The sequence below is a fragment of the Myiozetetes cayanensis genome, unplaced genomic scaffold (genome assembly GCF_022539395.1).
Source record: "Myiozetetes cayanensis isolate MyiCay16 unplaced genomic scaffold, myiCay2020 scf4, whole genome shotgun sequence".
In the NCBI taxonomy this organism is placed as follows: Eukaryota; Metazoa; Chordata; class Aves; order Passeriformes; family Tyrannidae; genus Myiozetetes; species Myiozetetes cayanensis.
Genome location: NW_026087631.1, coordinates 3,084,672 through 3,105,638, shown reverse-complemented (window position 1 = coordinate 3,105,638; position 20,967 = coordinate 3,084,672). Strand labels below are relative to the sequence as shown.

Genomic DNA, 20,967 nt, shown 5'->3' with positions numbered 1-20,967 from the left:
GCCAGGGATATCCCACTACAGTCCTTGGAGCCCAGGCACAAGATTCAAAGTCTCTAGGGATTTCTACCTGTTTGGTCCATGGGTGGAACCCTTGGTGTGCCTGGAGCCAGCAGGAAAAAGAGATAGGTTAATTTTCTATTATTTAATAGCTGACCTAACATATTTCTGAGTAACTGCTTTTTAATAGCTCCTCTAATAGTGGAAAATTCCCTAAGTGGCTCTGTCTCTAGCAAGTAGGTCTGAGACTGCTGACTTTTTGCCTATCTGAGTCTTCCAAACTTGTAGTTCTATTCAATGCTGTTATTGGGCTAGAACTTTGCTACTGTGGGATTTGTACTTTTGACATTTTGGGACTGTTTCCCAAAGAGTATCTGTCTTTCCATTCACATCCCTATGTGAATATTGCTATCTTGACTAATTGTTGTATTATTAAGAAACGCTACTGTGCTCAAGTCTTCATCTAGGTCCCTGTATTAAAGAAAAAAATGTCACATGATGTGCCTGCGGTATGTTTATGCTATTGCTTACTTAATGGAAATAAGTGGCATGAAAAAATCAGGAATATATGTGAGTATGTGAGTTTACAATTAATCTCCAGAAGAACAAAGTTTGTATCTTATGAGGGAACTTTAAGTTTGGTTTCCTTCCTCTTTCCCTCCTCCCTTCCTCTCCTGTCTCCTCCCTTGTCCTCCCCTCCCTCTCACACTTACAGGTAGGAAAAATAAAAATACAAGCCTTCTAAGTCTCATTCTGGGCTACCTTCTGGTGACCTAAATAAAATTATCTTTCTCACAAACTGCAGATGCTCCAGTTAATGGCAGTAATTTAAGAACTGTCCCCAGAGGTCTTGTGCGAGGCAGCACCAGAATTTCTGGATTCGAAGAGCTTGAAGTCATCTTCCAGTTTCTAGACTAAACATTATTTACCACACAATATTTCTAACCTTTCTATTTTAAATTCATTCTTTCTAATGCACGGTTTGTCCAAACAACCAACACTCAGTGACTTACACACCCTAAGATGTACATCTACCCCCAAGGGTGTCTCATAATCACCTGCTGATCGACTGTTAGAGCCCAAACTTTTCTTACTCCATCATATCCCACAGATGATCTCTTACCTAACAGAATTAATCGCTATTACTCTCTAAGACCTGAATGCAAAAATGGATGTACCCAAATCTCACGTATTTAGGCCAACAACAGCATGCAAATGGAAACAGGATCTTTTAGCTAATCCTGTGATTCTAGTCATACAAGGCTCTTAATATGTGCATCACATTTTAACCATTCTTAAACTGCTTTTTGGAAATGAAAGTCATCATAAAATACTGGCTCAAAAAAAGAACCCCAACCAGTGATCCAAATAAATGCTGGGACTGATGAAAACGTATCTTCCATTAAACTGATGAATCTAAATATTTACACTTTGTCTTAGGATCCTTCTTGGTAGCCATGAAAATTATGTATCAGTGTTCACTCTAACACAGTGTTGTCTACATTCACCCAAAAATTTTTACTGGAGACAGGAGTCAAGCAAGACAATACCGACTTTACTGGGGCAGCAATGATAGGGCAACACAACAACTCAATAACAACATGATAAGCTTTGACATATGTACCGTGCATTCCACAAACAAGTTGTCCAAACCAGCCAACTCTACAGCATGAACAGGCTGGAAAAGGTTAAATAAGAGAGAGAAAGTGTGTAACCAGGTACAATAATCAGGGATTTTTCTGATTACTTTTGAAGTATTCACCAATAAGCAAAGAAATACTATTTTTTTAATGAGACTGTGAACTGAAATGTGGACAAATATTTCCATTCCATGGGTGAAGCAGTTAACATAATAAAATGTGAGAGAAGCTCTGTAGATATCCATTTAAGTAAACCAAAGAAATAGTAAATAGGTGAATGTAATCTTGCAAACTAGCAAGAATTGTAATGTGAGCATCAATTTGTTGCTGAAGTGAACAGTGTTCCTCAACAGGACATTTATGCAAAATAGGAGACAAGAAACAGAAAATTTATTCTGACTCTGTTGTGGAAGTTATCCAGGTGTTCTCACCCAGGAATACTTGATGAACTCAAGTGAACTCAAGGCTTATGAACCCAAATCTTGTGACAGCAGAAATAGACAGGACACCGACACGTCTTGTCGTTATGCTTTCTGTAGCATGGCCTCAGCTCCTGAGTTTCCTTCTTTTAACCTGACTGAGAACCTACCCTGTTCTTTTCTGTCCATTGTTGCTCATTCTGTCATACTCTCCTGAAATGCCATGGAGATATTTCTCCTGAGGCAGGAGAATAAAAGCTCTAATTTTGACGACAATGTGATGTAACCCGACAATGCGTCACTGAAATGTCACCCACTGTAAACTTGAAAAAGGCAAATAGCTCTAACTAAGGTTCTGTGGGAACATAACATAGCCCTGCTTCACCATCTAGAGAAAACATAACTATCCTGACCTGGAAATAAATGTCACTTTGTACCCTTGTTATGCTGACTGAGTTAGAAACACTAAATGCCTTGCTGCCATAAAAGAAACAATATTATTTACCCCATATGATATTCTTTAGTTTCAGGTTTAATTTTGTTTGCTGTTGACTTTACATCCTTTTCCAAGATAATGTTGCCTTCAGGTTTGAGAAGAATGAGAAGAATGCAAACATCAGAGATTTGTTGGAGGGCTTCATTTCAGCTGGAATAAATAACATCCTGTTCTTGTGCACGAAGCTACATTGCTCATCCAAAACCTTTCACTCTATTATAGACAAGGAAAATGGCTGAGAAACTGAGTGTACAGTTTAATTTAATTTTTTTTTTTTAACAACTGCTGCTTTTTTCTTTGCTGTGGCATGGCATTAAAGTTGTGAAAGAGAGATATTTTACGTGGTAGTTAATGTGTTACATTTTAAGCAGCCCAAGTGGTGACTGGCTTTGATAAAAGATTAAAAGAACTTTTTAACTAATTCTTAGCCAGAAAAAATAATTGTCTGAAATACAGTTTTGTGTGTGTGTGTATGTGTATTCTGGATGTCTGCCAAAACTAGTTGCCAACTTGGAGACATCTGTCCCATTTTTATGGTTTCACTTCTTTAGTAGGTGAGAACTCCTTTGCTGGTGTCCGTTCGCTAAAAGAGTAATTTAGATTTGAGAAGTTTCATAAGGTTACATATCATAAAAAGGAACATTGGGCTTAATGTTTTGGCACAATTTTCATTTTCATTTGCAAGGTGACATCTTTTTCTGCTCTGCTCAGTGGCGCCAGGTGACTGAGGGGTTTTGAAGCTTCCACAAGAGCCAAAGAAAAGAGCATAATTCTGAAATTAGCGCATACACTGATGGTAGAAGTTTGTACAAAGTGCTTTGTACCAAGGATGGGTAGTGCATAGCATCATTTTTGAGGAGACACCAACTCAAGCTGGTTCCACCTGAGCTTCCCATCATACTGGAAGGAAAATTGCTGGAGTGGGTTCTGCTGCAAGGACTAAACTGAACTTCTGACCTCTTCTATATCAACTTTTTTCTTCCCACTCTTTACCTAATATTCCCCTTCCCCTTTCTGAAGAGCATGCATGACCCCTGTGGCCTTAGTTTCAAAAATGTCCCTGTGCCTCCTTGCAGTACCTCAGGCCATAGTGTTCTATACTTCAGAAAACAAGGAAAAGATAATTTTCTTTTTAGAGTGCTATTTAATGTTAAATTCGAAAAAAGTGTTCAACTTCTTCCTTGGTTACAAGAAAGAAGAAAATTTGAAAAGAAAACAGTGGAAGAGGTAAACTGGAAATATCAATAAATAGAAAGCCGGTTTTTAAAAGATTTTGAATGGAAATTCACAAAATATTTTGTATAAAACCAATGACAATTGCCTAAAATAAAAAATTAATACTTTCTTTATACTTCCCTCTGCTCTCAAACTCTGTGATACCTTCTTTCAGAGTCAAATATTACAAATATTTATCCCCTACAAATACCAGTGAATTATGTAATTATGATACAGATGTTCTTCTCTAAGTTTCAGTAGCAATATACCTCAGTATAGAATTACTATTATGAAGACAATGACTTGCTATGTTTTGAGGACCATTACCATGTCATTTCAGGATCCCTTAGAAGTTTTTTATATGCTTAATTCTTTGTGCCACAAAGTGCCACATTTCAATTTGTTCTATCTTTTGGGCTACCATATGTGGCAGATTTCTTGGAGATTTCTGAGTATGCTCAAAGCATAAGGTGTAATAAAGCAGGAGTACACTCAGCTAGCTTTTAAAATTTTATTTCTCTGCTCCACATTTCACTGATTTTCCTAGTAAAAATTTTCCTTGTTCGTTTTTTCTCCTTGTCCCATAGTTCTTAGACAGCATATTATATGAGTGAGCAATGCTTCAGCTGCTTCTGAGGTGGAATAGCCAGGTTTTCCTCTCTTGCCTTGTTTCTCACAAGAAATTATTAAACTATAATTCTTATGATAGCTCATTCTGTGCAGTCATCCACAGCTGTAAACTCTACGACTGTTCTGAAACTGCATGTTGCAGCTCTTAGGTGAAGATTTATCCTCTGTGGAACAGCATTCAGCTTAGCTTCCTCTTGTTCCTCCTCAATTTTTCCCGCTACTTTGGTGGATTTGTGTTGGTTTTCTTTTTTATTTCTTTCTTAACATCATGAGCTGCTCACCCATTTTCTTTCTTCCTCAGAGGGTTTTCATTCTTCTGTAAATACATACATCAGCATGTTTTCTGAGGCTACCTTTCCTTTCCATTCCTTGAATTCTAGTCTCAGAAAAACCAATTTTGCTTCAATGCCTCAGGATGAACACTCCTATTTATCCGTCTTTCCTGTATTTAAACAAGTTTCTCAGAGTGACAGTGGCTGGAGAGATGGAGGGGGTAAAGTTTTACCTTCTGTGGTGGACTGCCTGCACCTGAAAGCTTTCACTGAAGAACTGGTCTCTACCTTAACTCTGCTAATACTCTTTGGAGAATTTTTCTTCCATTTTAGGCATCAATTTGCACCCCAGCCTGGGTGGGCAGAGATGTGACAGCTCTCCACTTTGCCTCGGGATCAGCAGGCCAGGGTGCACTGGTTATTCTGCCTATCCTATAGCAAATGAGGAAGCACAACTCTTTCACCCAACACATTATGTAAAGACAGATGTTTTCAGCTTACTCAGGCATTAGAATTAGGACAGCATAGGATGCCCTGGACAAGGAGGATGACAAAATGAGGGTATGCTTGAACAACAAAATGAAGACATTAGTGCAGCATGGGTTGCTGTAACCCAACTTGAAGTGGCACAAACAGCAGCAGCATCAAAACGCTAGAAGCAAAAAATTTAGGTGTGAGATTGCCACCGAGACAAGGTCATGGAGGGTCCACTAACATCCATATCGCTAGGGCATCACTGTTCTCCTGCTGCTAGACAGGTTAAAGGTAACTCAAAATCCCACCCTGCAATGCAATCACTCCTTCTGGTGCGTTGAAGAAATATCTTGAAGGCTTTCCTTCAAAGGAAAGAAGTTCTTTTGGGTTGTTCTGGATTTACTGCTACCCAGGCAAAATTGCAGCAGGCAGATTTAATCACTTGGTGCCATTGAGGTACCTGGGTGAGGTCATCTTTTAAAACAGCTCATTTTCTTAAGAACAAATACAGATTCAGCAAATTTTGCAGTTTGTCCTGCATGTACTACCTATATATCTAAATCTGGTCTGAAAAGTAACAATATCCTAGATTCTCTTCAATTTTAGGGTTCAGTTTTTTAGTGTTTATTTGCTTAAATCTCACTAAATATGAAAAAGTCTTGTGTGTGGTGTATACCTAACAAGCTGCTACTAATGGGAGGGCAAATTCATCTTTACTTTTATTTTTTCAATGAATTTTGAAACAGCTACAGCTTGAAAACATGTGAAAACTTTACCATTTCTGTTATTTAACAGTTATGCCAGTATTTGTGGTCCTACTCTTCACAGACGGGTTTTGTCAAGGGGAACTGACTTCAGGAATCACAGAATTTTGTGACCTTTGACATATGCACTTGCAAGCCTTTACAGTACAAGCCACTAAAAACTAAAAACTAAAAACAACCTCTCCGAAAAGCGTAGCATATGTCATGCTAAATATCCTGTACTGCAAGATAAATATCAGAATGAAAAGGCAGACTGAATTTGAGCAACCTGAGTTTATCAAAATGTACTCTTTGATCTGAAATGCAAGTGGAAGAACACATTGAAGTGGGGCTCACACTCCCACAGAATTTAAAAACAAAGCAATCTTGTGCTATTGATGAATAATCTGCCAGTATGTCTTCGCTGTCACTCAAAAGGAGTTGTCCAGTTTTAGTGGAGGTAAATTCTGCAACTACTGAAGGTACAGCACATTCAGAGTAACTGACTGTATACACCTGTACACCAACATATTTCAACTATGATTGAAGAAAACCTGTTTAAAGGTAGAAGGGTAATTCAGTCTGTACAACTTGTTCGGGCCTTGGCCTTGTTGAAAGTCCCAGATGCAAATTTTTGTTTCTGTGGATATTAGTAGAGTAGAAAGAATACTAAAACTCATGATATAAATTTATAGTCAGCCATGAGGAAGTAAAAAAGGTCATTTGTTACCAGACTGGATTGCAAACCCTAAATTTACTCCCGAAAAAAATAATTCTGTAACCCCCTGCAAATCTTCTTAAATCACTACAACTGGTATGCCATCAATTACATCACATTTTTTCTCTTACTGGGAAAGATATGGCAACATGCACTCTTCACATGTACCTGTATTAACATCTGTTTTCTTGCTTTTGTCGTTCTCTTTCCTAGAGGTTTTTTCCCCCCTAGCTGATCAAGTGACGCCCAGAGAAACATGCCTGAGCAAAGCAACGACTACAGGGTAGTCGTGTTTGGAGCCGGAGGAGTGGGCAAGAGTTCCCTGGTTTTGAGGTTCGTGAAAGGCACTTTCAGAGAGGCTACATCCCCACCATAGAGGACACCTACCGCCAGGTGATCAGCTGCGACAAGAGCATCTGCACTCTGCAGATAACCGACACGACCGGGAGCCATCAATTTCCAGCCATGCAGCGTCTTTCCATTTCTAAAGGACACGCTTTCATCCTGGTTTACTCCATCACCAGCCGGCAGTCCTTGGAGGAGCTCAAGCCCATCTACGAACAAATATGCCAGATTAAAGGAGACATCGAAAGCATTCCGATAATGCTGGTGGGGAACAAAAACGATGAGAACCAGAATCGAGAGGTGGAAAGCAGTGAAGGAGAAGCCATGTCTAAGAAGTGGAAATGTGCCTTCATGGAGACTTCTGCCAAGACAAACCACAACGTGAAAGAGTTGTTCCAGGAGCTGCTCAACCTGGAGAAACGCAGGACTGTGAGTTTACAGATTGATGGCAAAAAGAGTAAGCAGCAGAAAAGGAAGGAGAAGCTGAAAGGCAAATGTGTGGTGATGTGAAATTGCATTGTCAGAAGTCAGCTGTGAAGTCTTACCTGAGAACACGCATGTAAAACCTATAGACACCAAACAACCATGCAAGATCCTATTTATTAGTATCTGTTCTGGAAGAAATCTTTAGAATTTGAAAAAAATGAGGTACTGTGGTTGCCGTGACAAAAATCAACAAATACAGCATGCACTCAACGAAAATAAATCAGGAAGAAAAGGAAAGATGCCCCAGGATTCCTAATTTTATTATTTACAGAAAAGAAGAATTTTTATCATTCTTGTAATGTGAAAGAGTTAGAAAGTCAACTTAATATCATTTTCATTTGCATATAACTGCAGGAGAAAGTACTGTACAATGTCAGAAGAAAATCAAAGAAATAGTTGTGAAGAAACCTAGAACATGCAAATGCATTCTGGGTGGCATTAATCATTTTCATTAAGAATGTTGTGAACAAAAAGTTCTGTGCCATTTTCACTAGTGACTGGTGGACAGTGTGCATAGGAGAGTCTTGGATCTGCCAAATAAATGAACTGTTGCACAGCAAAAGGAAGTGTGGGTATAGCAGCTAAAAGGAACAGATATTATCTCTACCCCTCAGCATGATATTTCTTTCTAGTGGGATGCAGTATTTGAACTGAAAGTTTTGGAAAAGGCAGTCCCTGCAGGAGAGATGGAGATCATCATCTTCTCTGGACTCACCGCTTCAAGAATGACCAGTGTTTCTGGCCCAAATACGTTTCAGAAGAGCAGACATTTGCCTGTGGAGAATGTCAGATTGTATAAAGATGGTGTACATGTACAGACAGAAAGTTTCCCCTGGGAGGACTGACTGGGGAGTCCCCTAAAAAGCCTCTGTGGGAAAGACTCAGTTCAAATGCTGCTGCTGTTTAAGTGAACACATGGTGTGGTTAGTGAGTGAATGGAATGTCTTTTGAACTGGTGAACTGGTGGTACCCTTGGATAGGGGTCAATGCAGGATACAAAGTTTTTATTCAAATTATCAGATTAAATAAGTGATGCTTCTTTACATTACTATATTTCAATTAGAATGGGGTTATGTTTCTGCACTACTAGATCTACTGCCTTTATGTTGTCTGGAGAGTTTTATATTTGCCATTTAAATTCATGATTTGAACTGCTGTGACTATTTATAGAGCCAAATCCTATATGTGGAGTTAGGGCCCACTGGAGCCTTTAATAGAAAATTTTCTGGGATAAGCACTACAGGATTTGGCATATTAAGGGTTGCAGTCAGCACTGTGTTACAATGCAATACAAAATTCAGAATAGAAAACCAAAATATTTCAAACACTCTGTCAGGGGAAACTACTCTCCTAAAAACCTTAAAAAGGGGAAAAATTGTACAAAATGTGAGCTTTCCTGGGTGTATCTCCAAAGCTTTCTTAAATACTAATATGAATGACAGAAGTATGAATCCTACTGATAACAAAGCCCATCTAAGACAGAATAAGCACATACAGTTTTTAAAGGACACATTAAAATTGCATAAGTCACAATTTGCACCTTAGGAACTGTTTTGAACCAATAAAAAAGCCTACCATACTTTTAGTAAATGTTTATGTCAAGAAACATGGGAAAATGAAGTCAAGTACCAATATTATTAGCATGCATGCTGTTGCATTATAAATACCTTCCAGGAGATGCTCAAATGCAGTAGTTGCATTGAAAATTGCTACCTTGTTTCTCTCAGAGTTATTGCTTGCTTACCTTCCACCTTTCTAACAGCTGTGCAGGTATTTCATAAGTAGAGTGATAGTATACATTTCTTTGAGCAAGAATTGCTATTAGCACTGTCTAGAAAGGAGCACAACTTTTGTCATTCACTCAGAAGAAATTCTGGCACCAGTAGAATCAAATGGGAAGCTCCTACTGATTTCAGAAAGACTTTTTTGTGTGCGCTTTCTTCATTGCATTAGAAGAGAAAACTATAAAGAGCAGGGAAAAAAGTTAAGGTTCTTCATTGACAATAAATTCCTGGCTCTTACACAACACTCTTTCTCCATAAATCTCAAAGCACTTTTTGCAAAAAAGGACAGCATCATTATCTTAACTTCTCAGGTGGTGAAAGTGAGGCATGAAGAGAGGAAACAGCTGCACATAGGTTGCCCAGTGGGTTAGTGGCAGACCCAGGAACAAAGGCAGATCTCCTCTGTCGCAGTTCAGTGCTCACTCTGTGTTTTGTCAGACTGTCTCTTCACATTCTTAAATAGTTTCTGAAACACATAAAGAAGCCTGGTTTGGCTTACACAGCCAAGTGCATCTTTCTTGACTGTCTGTCAATAAATCAAACAGTATTTCCAGATCAGGGATGCAAAGCATTTAAAAGCACTACGTTTAGTAAGACTTTTATAAATGTTTATACATCGACCGTGTATAAAAAAACTTGCTGATGATACTCAACGTCACAGCATTGGATCCTGTGGATGAAGCTGGGGAAAAAAACCATGATCAACCTTAAGGAGACATACAGAGATCAAAATTAGGGAGGTTGCCCACAGATGCTAACACACCAGTGCCAAAGGTCATCATGCATGGCACATGCCTTAGCAGCCAGCATGGAATAATGATAAAAAAATCAAAGAGAAAAAAAAAAAAAAAAAGGCTATGTAAAGGACCTTTTAACGTTATTTCTTTAACTGGAGAAATAATTTACGTAGTAAAATATCTTGCAGAAGTACAGTATAGGGGATCTGAATTACTTAAAATGTACTGACTGCAAAGATATTACAGGCTGAATTTTGGCCCTGGACTTTTTTTCTGAATGTGCCTCATAGCAAGAAAAGAGTAATTGTATGGCAAATACGGAAACAAAACTAGTAGCTGCCAATGTTAGGCTTGAGGACCATTTCCTTTAGTTCCCAGTTGATTCCTCACCTGCTACACTATAAGCCATGAAGTATTTCATGGACTTGCATGTATGAAAGCAAGGCCAGTACAGAAGCAATATTACTCAAGGACCACAGTCTCAAAAGAGAGGATATTTTATACCCTCGCATTGCCATCCTAGTTTATACTATTAGATTTTACATATCTTGCATAAGTGTGAGCTGGTTGAAAACATTTGTTTTGCTATTACTTATAGAATTATTTTTTTTAATACAGAAAAAATATAAGGTAAATAAAGAAAATATACAGCTTTATTACATTTTGTGTTTTGTTTGGGAATGTGGTATCAGTATATTAATCTCTTTAAAAAGTATATAAAGAATATTTAAAATATGTAAAGTCTACAGTGAATTTTAGCACCCAGAAAATATGATCTAGCCAAAATGAATCTTTAAAATGCATGATTTTTATATGTATATGTGAAATATTGAGTATATAGTTATCATGAAAATGTGTTGTTGCAATTTCATTAGCAATTGTTTTATTTGAAAACTGGATATGAAGTAATTTGTGCCTACAAGTTTCCATGTGTGGAAATAAAGTTTTAAATCTAAACATAAGTTTAGAAGATGCCTGCATTGTATTTGTTTCATAAGTTTATTATATATTTTTTTAAAACTGTAAAGACAATTCTTTAAACCTAAATAGATTCTTACATGTTAGGCAGAGTCCCAGAGTCTTCAGCTATACAAATGAGTCCTGAGTGACTTGAAGTAGTATTATCTTATCCAACAGTAACCCTTCTTTTATTATACTGTTGCAATACCTACCTTTCAAAGCAATCTGCCTTCAATAAAAACTCCCCAAAAAAGTTTATCAGTGGGTATTCCTTTTGGCCAGCAAAAAATCAAAATCATTCTGGAAGCTAGTTTATATCTTAATATTTACCTTAAAATAATGGCAGATAAACCTTTGTGTTAGTGAAAAATTGAAGCTTGCTGTATGGATCCTCCCATTACTTTCATTTCTATCAAATTTCTGATGTTTTTGCAAAATTTACTACTATTGCATTTTATATTACCACCTGTTGCAAAAAATTTCAAATATGATACTTTAACACTTCTTGCAGTACAGAAGGTGCAGTAACAGCAGTTAAACAATTATTTCTCTTTGTAAGCAATAATTCATATTTGACTGAGGGAGGAATCAAAAAAAAAAGCTTGAATACTTATGCATGTTGATAGGCATTTGAACCAGTGATGAAACATCAAGTATTTATTGCAGATTTTACGTCACTGCACATGGTAGTCCAAAAAGCATTATATTTTTAGTAAGAAACACTCCAGGACTTTTATTAATTCCTATTGTTCTGTTTTGTTTGCTTTTTTTCTTCTAATGTGCCATCATTTACTATACTTTTTCCTGGTTCTGTTGCAACCTACTGCAGTGCAGTGTTCAACAGTGGATGTGGCAATTCAGTGGTCTGGGTTTTGCACAGTTCAGCCACTGATTGCTTCATAAATGTTTACCATATCATATTCCACAGAATCACCAGAAGTATTGCAAAATTTGCCAGCCTTTAATTTTGTTTTGGTCATTTGTTACTACGCCCGCTTCCCAGTGGAAAATATTTTTGTTAGTAACACATACCCTCATTCAAACTTGTGAATACTTGTCGCATTTAGTTCACTGATACTTTAACTAGCATTCTCACCCGCCTTATGTGCACATTCTCTAATTATTCCACAGATTTATTTCATGTAGTCAAGTGTGTCTGAAGTTCAGCTCCACTAAAACTACAAAGAGAGGCGGAGCTGAGCTTGAGTACCTTTGAAAGTGCATACCTGGATGCTCTTTGCAAAGGACCCAGAATCTTCTCTAAATTAACCAGAGGAATAAAGGGTATAGAGAAAAGATTTAGCCTCTTTCATTTCATATGATTTATCTTGATGGAGTACTACTTTTTTATATTGAGTTGTAGCGATCCTACTGAAATCATAATGACACTGAAGGGCAAAAGAAGATTTGTTGTTCAGGTTGATGTATGTATATCACACTCAGATGCCGAGAAGTGGCCCACAGTGGATCCCACAAGAGAATCTCTAGTCTCAGATTCTTTATTTATCTTTATTTAATATGTAAGATGAGAAAGGTGAGAGAGGTGGGGACAGCATTGAGGTGCCATTCACTTTAATACGTATCTGCTATACAGCAGCTTTTGTCCAGAGCTGCTGTAAAGATCCTTTGCCTTTTGAATTCCCTTTCCCTCTTTGGTGGTTCAGCTCCTGCTGTTGTTCAGATTGGTCCTTAAAAAAGGCTGTTGGCCTATTTATTAATTTATAACCCCATTACAATGGTACTGCATTCTTAGGTGAATTTAATTCCAAATTTTTTCTATGAGCCAGCAGTCCCCTGTACAGTTGGGTCACTGTAATAAAGAGGTAAGAGAATTATAATTTGGGAGGGGAAGTAGGAGCACAGAAAATGGGACTGTCAGAAGATTTTACACTTTATAGAACTCACTGTTTCTCAAAAAATTGTGAGATCAGTGAGGACTCCTAAAAGTATTTTCCAGAGTAAAAAAATGTCAATATTGAATGGTCACACTGAGCTGCACTAATGATGACTCTTCCTACAGACATCACAAGGAGGTAACACAAGGTTGCCTCAAGTAAGTAGGTTACATAAGGAGAGCAATTGCTTCTCACTCAGTGATCTATTAAAATCTGTAACTCCTCATAAAATCAACTTATATGACTTATATGACCGTGTAGGGGAACACACTCAGTAACCACAGGGTTTTAGCTCCCCTGTCCTTCCTCTTGTGCTAGTTCTGACTGGGGTAGGTCTAATTTTCTTCGCAGTGCCTAGTATGGGGCTGTGTTTTGGATGTGTGCTGAACACACATAGTCTTGCTAATATAAAGATGTTTCTGTTATTGCTGAGCAGGGCTTACGCAGAACCAAGGCCTTTTCTTCTTCCCCTGTTGCGTGCTGGCGAGGGGACTGGGCGTGCACCAGAGTCTGGGAGCAGACACAGCTGATTCCAGCTGACCCCACCATACCATAAAGGGTGGGGTGATGAAGGAGGAAGGGGGGAAATTCAGAGTGATGGGGTTTTACCATCAGGAATGATGGGGCCGTGCTCTCCTGGAGGTGGCAGAACACATGCCTGCCCACAGGAAGCAGTGAATTAATTCCTTGTGTGTGCAGTTTTGTTTTCCCTGCTAACCTGCCAATCTGTCTCTGTCACATGCCATGGTTTTTTTTCAGTTGTACTTTCACAGTTCTCTCCCTGATCCCACAGGTGGGGAGTGAGCAAGCAACTGCTGTGGTGCCCACTTGTCTGATGGGGTTAAGCCACAACACCTATTTAGTCTGGGAAGACCTTTTTCCCTCTACATGGAAAGAGACAGATGTTCTCCTCAGTGAGATGAGATGACCTCTACAGGTGTGAACAACATGCCCTTATCTTCTACAAACCTCACACTGGTCAAGCCTTGCCTTTTGAAATGAAATAAAAAACCAACTGGAACACCAGTCTAACACAGCAGCAAGGGAAAGTAAAATACTTTTATAGAAACATGACTGTAAGCATCCAAATAATAGTATAATTTATATGTAGCTTATGAAGTGCATGTTCATGTACCAAAAAATAGTGAAAGACCATGTTAGAAGAGAGAGGTAGAATTACAGAAGTGGCTTTTCTTGGGATGCTGAATGGGGAGAGCTTAGCTGGTTAGTGAATGGTGCTAATAACACCAAGGCCATGGGTTTGACCCCTACATGGGCCATGCATTCAAGAGCTGGACTCGATGATCCTTGTGGGCCCCTTCCAACTCAGAATGTTCTGTGATTCTGTGATATTCTAGAAAGGCAAAACATAAATATTTTGACACTATAATGCCAGGGTTAGTTTGTTCTTTTCTGTGGACTTCACTTTAGAAACATACCAGCCTGTTATAACCGTTAGGTTATACGCTTGAAATTTCAGTTCAGCCTGATAACGAACTTCTTTTTCTGGCATCTGGAGACACTATGGTATAGGAGAAAAATCCCCACCTGACAATAGAAATTACCACACTGACAGTAGTGTGGGCAGGAAAAATCATGTTTCACTGCATTTTTTATCCTTTAGTTCATCATTGCACAAAGAAGTGTATCTGCCAGAGGATTACTTTAAGGATTTTTTTTGTTATCTTTTATTTTTCCAGATATGAGGAAAAATAGATGGGCTTTAGTCATTTTATGAATCACAAATGTGTTTTTTTCCAGCAAAAATGAAGGCAGATTTATTTTATGAGAAATCTGAAGCATGGTTGAATAAGAATCTTAGTACTCTATAAATTACTTTAATGCCATATGGACAATACGATTAGTGTAGCAAGCAATCTCAAACAGAGATTAATCACGAAAGATTCATTGAAAAAAGCACACAACCCAGTAAAAACAACAAAATTCCCTATCTGAAAAGTTGATCATCTGTCAAGAGGGTTGATAACTGGGTGGTTTAGATTTTTGTGAAAGTATTTTTTTGTTCCTTACCATCTTTAAACATTTTTGGAAAGGAAATTACGTTTACAGGGAAGATTCAAAAGGAATTTGAGGATAATATTTTTTAATTAATTTTTTTTTCAAATTCTGTTTTACTTCTGTTGACTGGGAAAATACAGGGTTTTTTTAACAGGCTTGCTTTGCAATGGTTCCTTTTTCTCTTCTGCAAAGAGAAATTCTTAGTGGCCTTGCAAAATGCAAATCTGGGTTCTGCACTATATATGTCTTCCATGTTTCAATGAGCCTGAGCATTCAAACACATAATGTGGTATTTTGAGATACACACTACTCCACTGGAGACTATGCTAAACAGTGCAGCATATTAAAAAACGTTTCAGATTAAACACTGCCCATTTTGTGAATGGGCTTTTTAATTTTTTTAGAGAAAGCCATAAAAGCTAGAGTACCTAAATTTGTTACTTGTTCCAATAAAATCTGTATTCTGTTGACTATATTTAGTTACTTGACTGTTAAATATAATTACCAACAGTTTTGAAAGTCAGGAAAAGTAAGGTATCTATTAGAATGACAACTTTTAATGCACAGATTTAAATGTACAGTCGAAGGCTTTAGGAGAAAGCAAGAGCTGTACCATGGTTCCCTCAACATACATGAAACACTGGGAAACTGCTTTGTATTTTACATGAGGTCTTATTAGTACTTAAAAAGCAGAAGAAGAATAATTTCCAAGTTTTATTTGACTTCTTTCTGATTTCTTTTCAGAAGACTTAGAGTTGTTTTCCAACATCTACACTATTCTTCTGCCTATCTAAATGACAGATTTACTGAACTCAGAATCAGGAAGATGAATGTGCAGAACCTTCAGGTTCAAAGGCTCTTGCTTTCTTATTCACTGGTACTTGAGTGTCTGAGAGAAAGGCAATTGCTTTTTTTTCAAGTTTGGTAATATCAGACTTTGCTGAAATAGCTACTGCTTGAAATGTCACCTTCAAGTACAAAATTGTTGTTTAATTCAGACTTTCTGGTCAATGGTTCAGACTGCGAAACAACATAACATCCAGACAGAGCTCTTCTAAAAGCAGTGTTTTATGAGTGTTTTGAGTATATTTGAGTATATTGAAAATATCTGTAGAATATTTTAAAATGGACTCAGGAGTTGTTTCATAAATATTTTTTGAATTTTATTCACTAACTGATAATCAAGAAAAATACTGATCATCTGGGTGGCAATTTTCCATGTAGGTTAATACAGGTTTGATGTTCTGCTTCTGATGCCACACAGTGTTATTTTCAGAACTGTTCTCAAGACAAAATGCAAGAAAACCCAAAAAAACATTTCTCAGAAGCATGGGGGGAAAAAAAAAAAAAAAAAGCAAGCTAAAGCCTATGACACTTAATAGAAAATTGAGATTTTTGCATTGGTTAGTTAGGGACAAATTACAGATGAGGTAAATGAATCTAACTAGATAAATTGTATTCCTAAATTTAGATTCTCTTTTCTGGTCAGCTTGGCAGGTAGTTGACATGTCCCATCACATGGAGAAGCATACCATTTGTATGGGGGGTGACAACCCCAGATAGCAGCACAGTCTTCCGGGATTATTGCACTTCCAACAACTGCCACTGCTGCTGGCAGAATGTTATGTTGAAACCCTTAAAAATATTAGTTTTTAACACCAATTCACAGTGCATTGCCATTTCAAGTTAGTAATACAGTATGACACCAACTCAGCCTTGTTAAGGAGGAAGAGAGAATTTGTGTTTTTTAGCACTCTGCTTTTACTGGTCAGTGATGCTACTTTTTGTTAGTTCATTGGCAGGTTTCCTTCCCAGTCTGAGAAAAAGCCAGCTTTCCTGCTGTGAGGGCTCCTGCCTGAACTCCTTTGTGTTTCTGGGAGATGTGTTGAATAGGAAGACAAGGCATTACACAGTTGATGCCAGGTTTTACTTAACATTTCTCCTCATAAGTGACAACTGCACTTCCGTATTGAGGAAAAGCAGCAAGTTCATGAGCCGGTTGCTGTCCAGATGTCCTCAATGGAATACAGCTGGTTTTGCCAACTCAGAAAAAGGCAGATGAGAAGCTGAGGGATCCCTTCAGCAATTACCAGACTGTAAGTCTTTTCTGGCACAGAGAAGTAGCCACGTCTCAGGTACAAGAAGCTTCTTCTAGGAAACCATCACGCAGCCTGAGCTGTGAAGGGTGACATCTTCCAGAAAGGAGAGAAATGGAGAGGCAGCTCCATCAGATATGAAATTTAAGGTATTCATAATATGTGAAAACTTTATAACTAGTTATTTTCTAAAAGCCCATTCACTGACAGATGAATAAATACAATTATAAAAATGTTGGCTGGAAAATACTGCCACTTCAAGTCATGCCCGATTCAATTACATGGCATCAAATCAAGTGGAGAGCTGACAACATCTGACAAGTAGAAGGTTGTGGCCAGCAAGGCATAATGCTAAATGTCAGGAAGAAGATAACAATAAATCTGAAATCTGTTGTATCACACGAAAAGATAAGTATTAAAACTCAAGGACATCCATCCCTCAGTTATGTAGGAACATAACAGTTATCACCCAACTAAGTGTGTTTTTATAGATTTATTTTTACCTATTTTCAGTTGTCTGAGGTGATGTGAGATAATACAATTATTGCCTACACCAAGACAAAATAGTGGTGTCTGCTGTTCTCAAAAGGCAGCCTGGATCTACCCTGGCATGGGGATGATCCACACCGAAGCTGCCTGCAACCTTGGGAGAGCAATTAGGCCAGTTGGCCCTGTCTCCAGCAGCATTTAACACCCTTTTGCAAGCTGAGGTGTACCAAAGTCAATTGCAATCATCACAGTTGGGAGAGGGTGTGTGTGGGGGCACACGGGCTCAAGGACCTGACTACCTTTCATTGTGGTCATACCACGTTCCAAAAAGCCACAGCCCACACATCTTTTAAACTCTTTTAGGGAAGGTGAGTCCACCACTTCCCTGGGCAGCATGTTCCAATGTCTGGCCACCATTTCAGTGAGAATTTTGTTCCTAATATGCAATCTAAACCTCCCCTTGTGCAACTTGAGGCTGTTTTCTCTCTTCCTGTCCCTTGTTACCTGGAAGAAGAGGCCGATTGCCACCTCACTACAACCTCCTTTCAGGGAGCTGTAGAGAGAGATAAGCTCCCCTTGAATCTCCTTTTCTCCAGGTTGAACCCCATCTCCCTTAGCCTCTCCTCATAAGACTTGTGCTCCAGACCCTTCACCAGCTTTGCTGCTCTTCTTCAGGTATGACTGAGGGTATAGTTCTTGCTACTCAGTCAAAGGACTTGCACAACCAAGTTATTGGGAAGATAAAGTGTTGGGATTAACTCTGGAAAAACTTCACACAGGACATTGCACGTAGAAATCCCGGCACTAGTACAAAAATCAAATACTGAACAGAAATACTGGAACCACTTTTTGGTATGTGCAAGTCTTCTGATGAGTGGGGAGCAGATTAGGACCTTTAGTTCTTACTGGGAATTTTCCTATATATTTTTTTTCAATTTACCTGAGCAGTTAGAAAATGGCTGGCATGGCAAGCCTTCAATTTGTTTTCTTAAAATGGATTATACTGCTTTGTTGCTTTTATGCTAACATCTTGATGATGTTTTTCTTAACTGGCAACTTTAAAACCAAAAGAAAATAAACAATGTGTACAAATGCAAAAGAAACATTCCTTCTATATACTACCTGCAAAGTGTTAATTTTCTGGTTAATAACTTGTTACATAAGTGAGATTATTAGAACTAATAAAGACATCCTAAGCTTTAATTGATGTAGTAAAATCAGAAATATTTGTGTATAAAATCTGAACGTGAGTGAGGCAGTTTATTAGAAGTTCACTGAGGTGTACAGTATTACTACTGTGCTTAAAGGATTCGGCTAAAGGTTTTCAATCCCTAAACATGAGCAATAGTTCAGTAAAATAAAAGTTTAATTTCCATTTCCACAGTGATACTAACTAACTTATGTGGTCTTTTTAACAGCATGGTCGTAAATGAGGCATAGGAATGTAAAAGCAAAAATTAATTTCCATATCCAGATAGGCTGTTGGATAATCCAACATAGGTATAATCCCAGATTATTGATGATTGCAGACTGCAGGATTTAAAGTACAATGAAGGAAAAAACTGCAGAACATATTTTAATACAACTATTCCGTGCATGCACTAATAAATATGTTTAAAAGTTGTTGTGACAGATAAATTTTAAAGATTTTAATTTTATAGTCTTTGCTTTTGCCACTGCTTTGAGGCCAAAAAATAAATTCCTCTTACACTTGAAATGGGTGGCACTGCCTTACTTCACAGACTGCTTTTATGAAAATACTGTAAAACCCACAATGACAAATCACATGATAATCAGCTTAGTGTAGATTTTTCCTGTATTTCAGAATAACTTATTTCTATATGCTTAATACAGATGATAAGGTTTCATTTTTTAAAATCAAATAAATCAGCTGCATCCTTAAGAAAAATCACTTCTTTTTATTATTTTTCAGGTTAATTTTTTTCCTTTTAAATGTCTTTGAGATTAAAATATGTGAGCATATGTGACACAACAGTTTGTTCATATTGTTGACTGTCCAGGGACCAGCCATGAAAGTACAGAAATGTAGATAGGGATTTTAATACAAAGTTTGGAAGTGTGTAAGGAATATTCCAGTAGACTTTTAGTGCTGAACTACCACAAGACCAAAAATTTTGTGCTAGAGTCATCAACTGAAGAAAAATCCAAGCAGTCTAACAATATCAGAAAACACTTTAGAAACGTAGTGCTTTTCAGATTAAAACTAGTGCTTTACAAGGCAGTGTGTGTGTGTTAAAGCTTTTTCACCACATTTCTGTTTTTTTGTTGTTTAGTTTTTTTGCATATTCTATATCACCTTAATATTTAAATGTCTAGAACAGAGGTAAGAGAGTTTATCCACAGGGAGAAAGATAAGGCTTTTCTTTCAATTCTGAGGACAGAAAATAAAGTCTAAAAAAAGAACTTGCCATACTTGTAAAAACGTAACTTATTAAGCATCTGTTACCAAAAAACAACAATACAAAAAATGCACGTGTACCAAAGTTTTATACTCTCCATGTTACTACAGTCTCTCTCTCACATTCAGCACTTTTTACTGCATGTGGTCAGAGCAGAGAAGCCCTGTTACACTTCCTCACAAATAGTTATGAAGGGCAGAGGAACAGATAACAGAAAATCTGTGACAAAGGGAGCACTTTTATTGACATAGTGTAGTTACTGTGCTACTGGTTTGCACATTGTACTTGATTTTATGAGGGTATAGAAGAAAATCACAGCCATGCTCCTACATGCATGTATCTACAGACTTAATTAACCTCCACCCTCAGAGCATGTTAGTCCTGTGCAAGGTGCCTGGGTCATGCACAACCTCCTCTTTTGTAAGTGTTTTACACTCAGGGAAAGGTAGAAGGTGAGAAAATTAATCAAGGTTAAGAGAAAAGAGTAAGTAAACTGCAACTGGAACTCAAGGTATGATGTACAGTGCCTGTTCAGAAATGAGTATCCTCTACTAAGTGGAAGGCTGGTATGCCGGGCAGGCAATGGCTTCAGCTGTGTATAGAACAGACAAAGAATGAAATTACGTAATTTATTGTCCTGTCTGTATGTGAGAAGCAAATCTCTGCTGTAGCTGGCTGCAGTGCTGAAGTAGGCAGCGCCATGCAAGCAGTGGTAGCGCATGAGTTACGAAAGCCTGTGAGATGAAGACAGTGGGTGAAGAGGGGGAAATGCTGATACTATCAAAACTTTGGTCCCTCCAGAGAGCCACTGGCTGTAACACCTGAAGTGTGGTTTGCGGGTGCTGCAGTGCAAAACCATAGACAGGATAGTTTGGAAGGTGCTTCTGGTGGTCCTTCAGTCCCATCTGCTGCTAAAAGAGAAGAAAAATTCAAAGGTATATCATGTTGTTCAAAACCTTTTCCAGTAAAATCTCCACATCCCTTGGGCTAGCAGTGCCACTGCAGAAATTCATCTTGTTTTCTAGTATATGACTGGAAATTCCCTTGCTGTAACTTAAGTCTTCTGCCCTTCATCCTTTTGCTGTGCTCTTCTGCCTCCTGCCATACTTTGCTCTTCACCCTCCACGTTCCA

At 38.0% G+C, this 20,967-nt stretch overlaps 1 protein-coding gene across 1 annotated transcript in view; it reads left to right on the top strand.

The window, feature by feature from the left end:
• The window catches only part of LOC126647144 (GTP-binding protein Di-Ras2-like), a 44,164-nt gene extending 34,247 nt beyond the window's left edge, over positions 1 to 9,917 (top strand). The window contains 2 exon segments of the mRNA XM_050329087.1: positions 6,818 to 6,960; positions 6,963 to 9,917. Of these exon segments, the coding sequence (XP_050185044.1) occupies positions 6,861 to 6,960; positions 6,963 to 7,459 (597 nt within the window). The 5' untranslated portion in view covers positions 6,818 to 6,860 and the 3' untranslated portion in view covers positions 7,460 to 9,917.
• Positions 9,918 to 20,967: the final 11,050 nt, after the last annotated feature.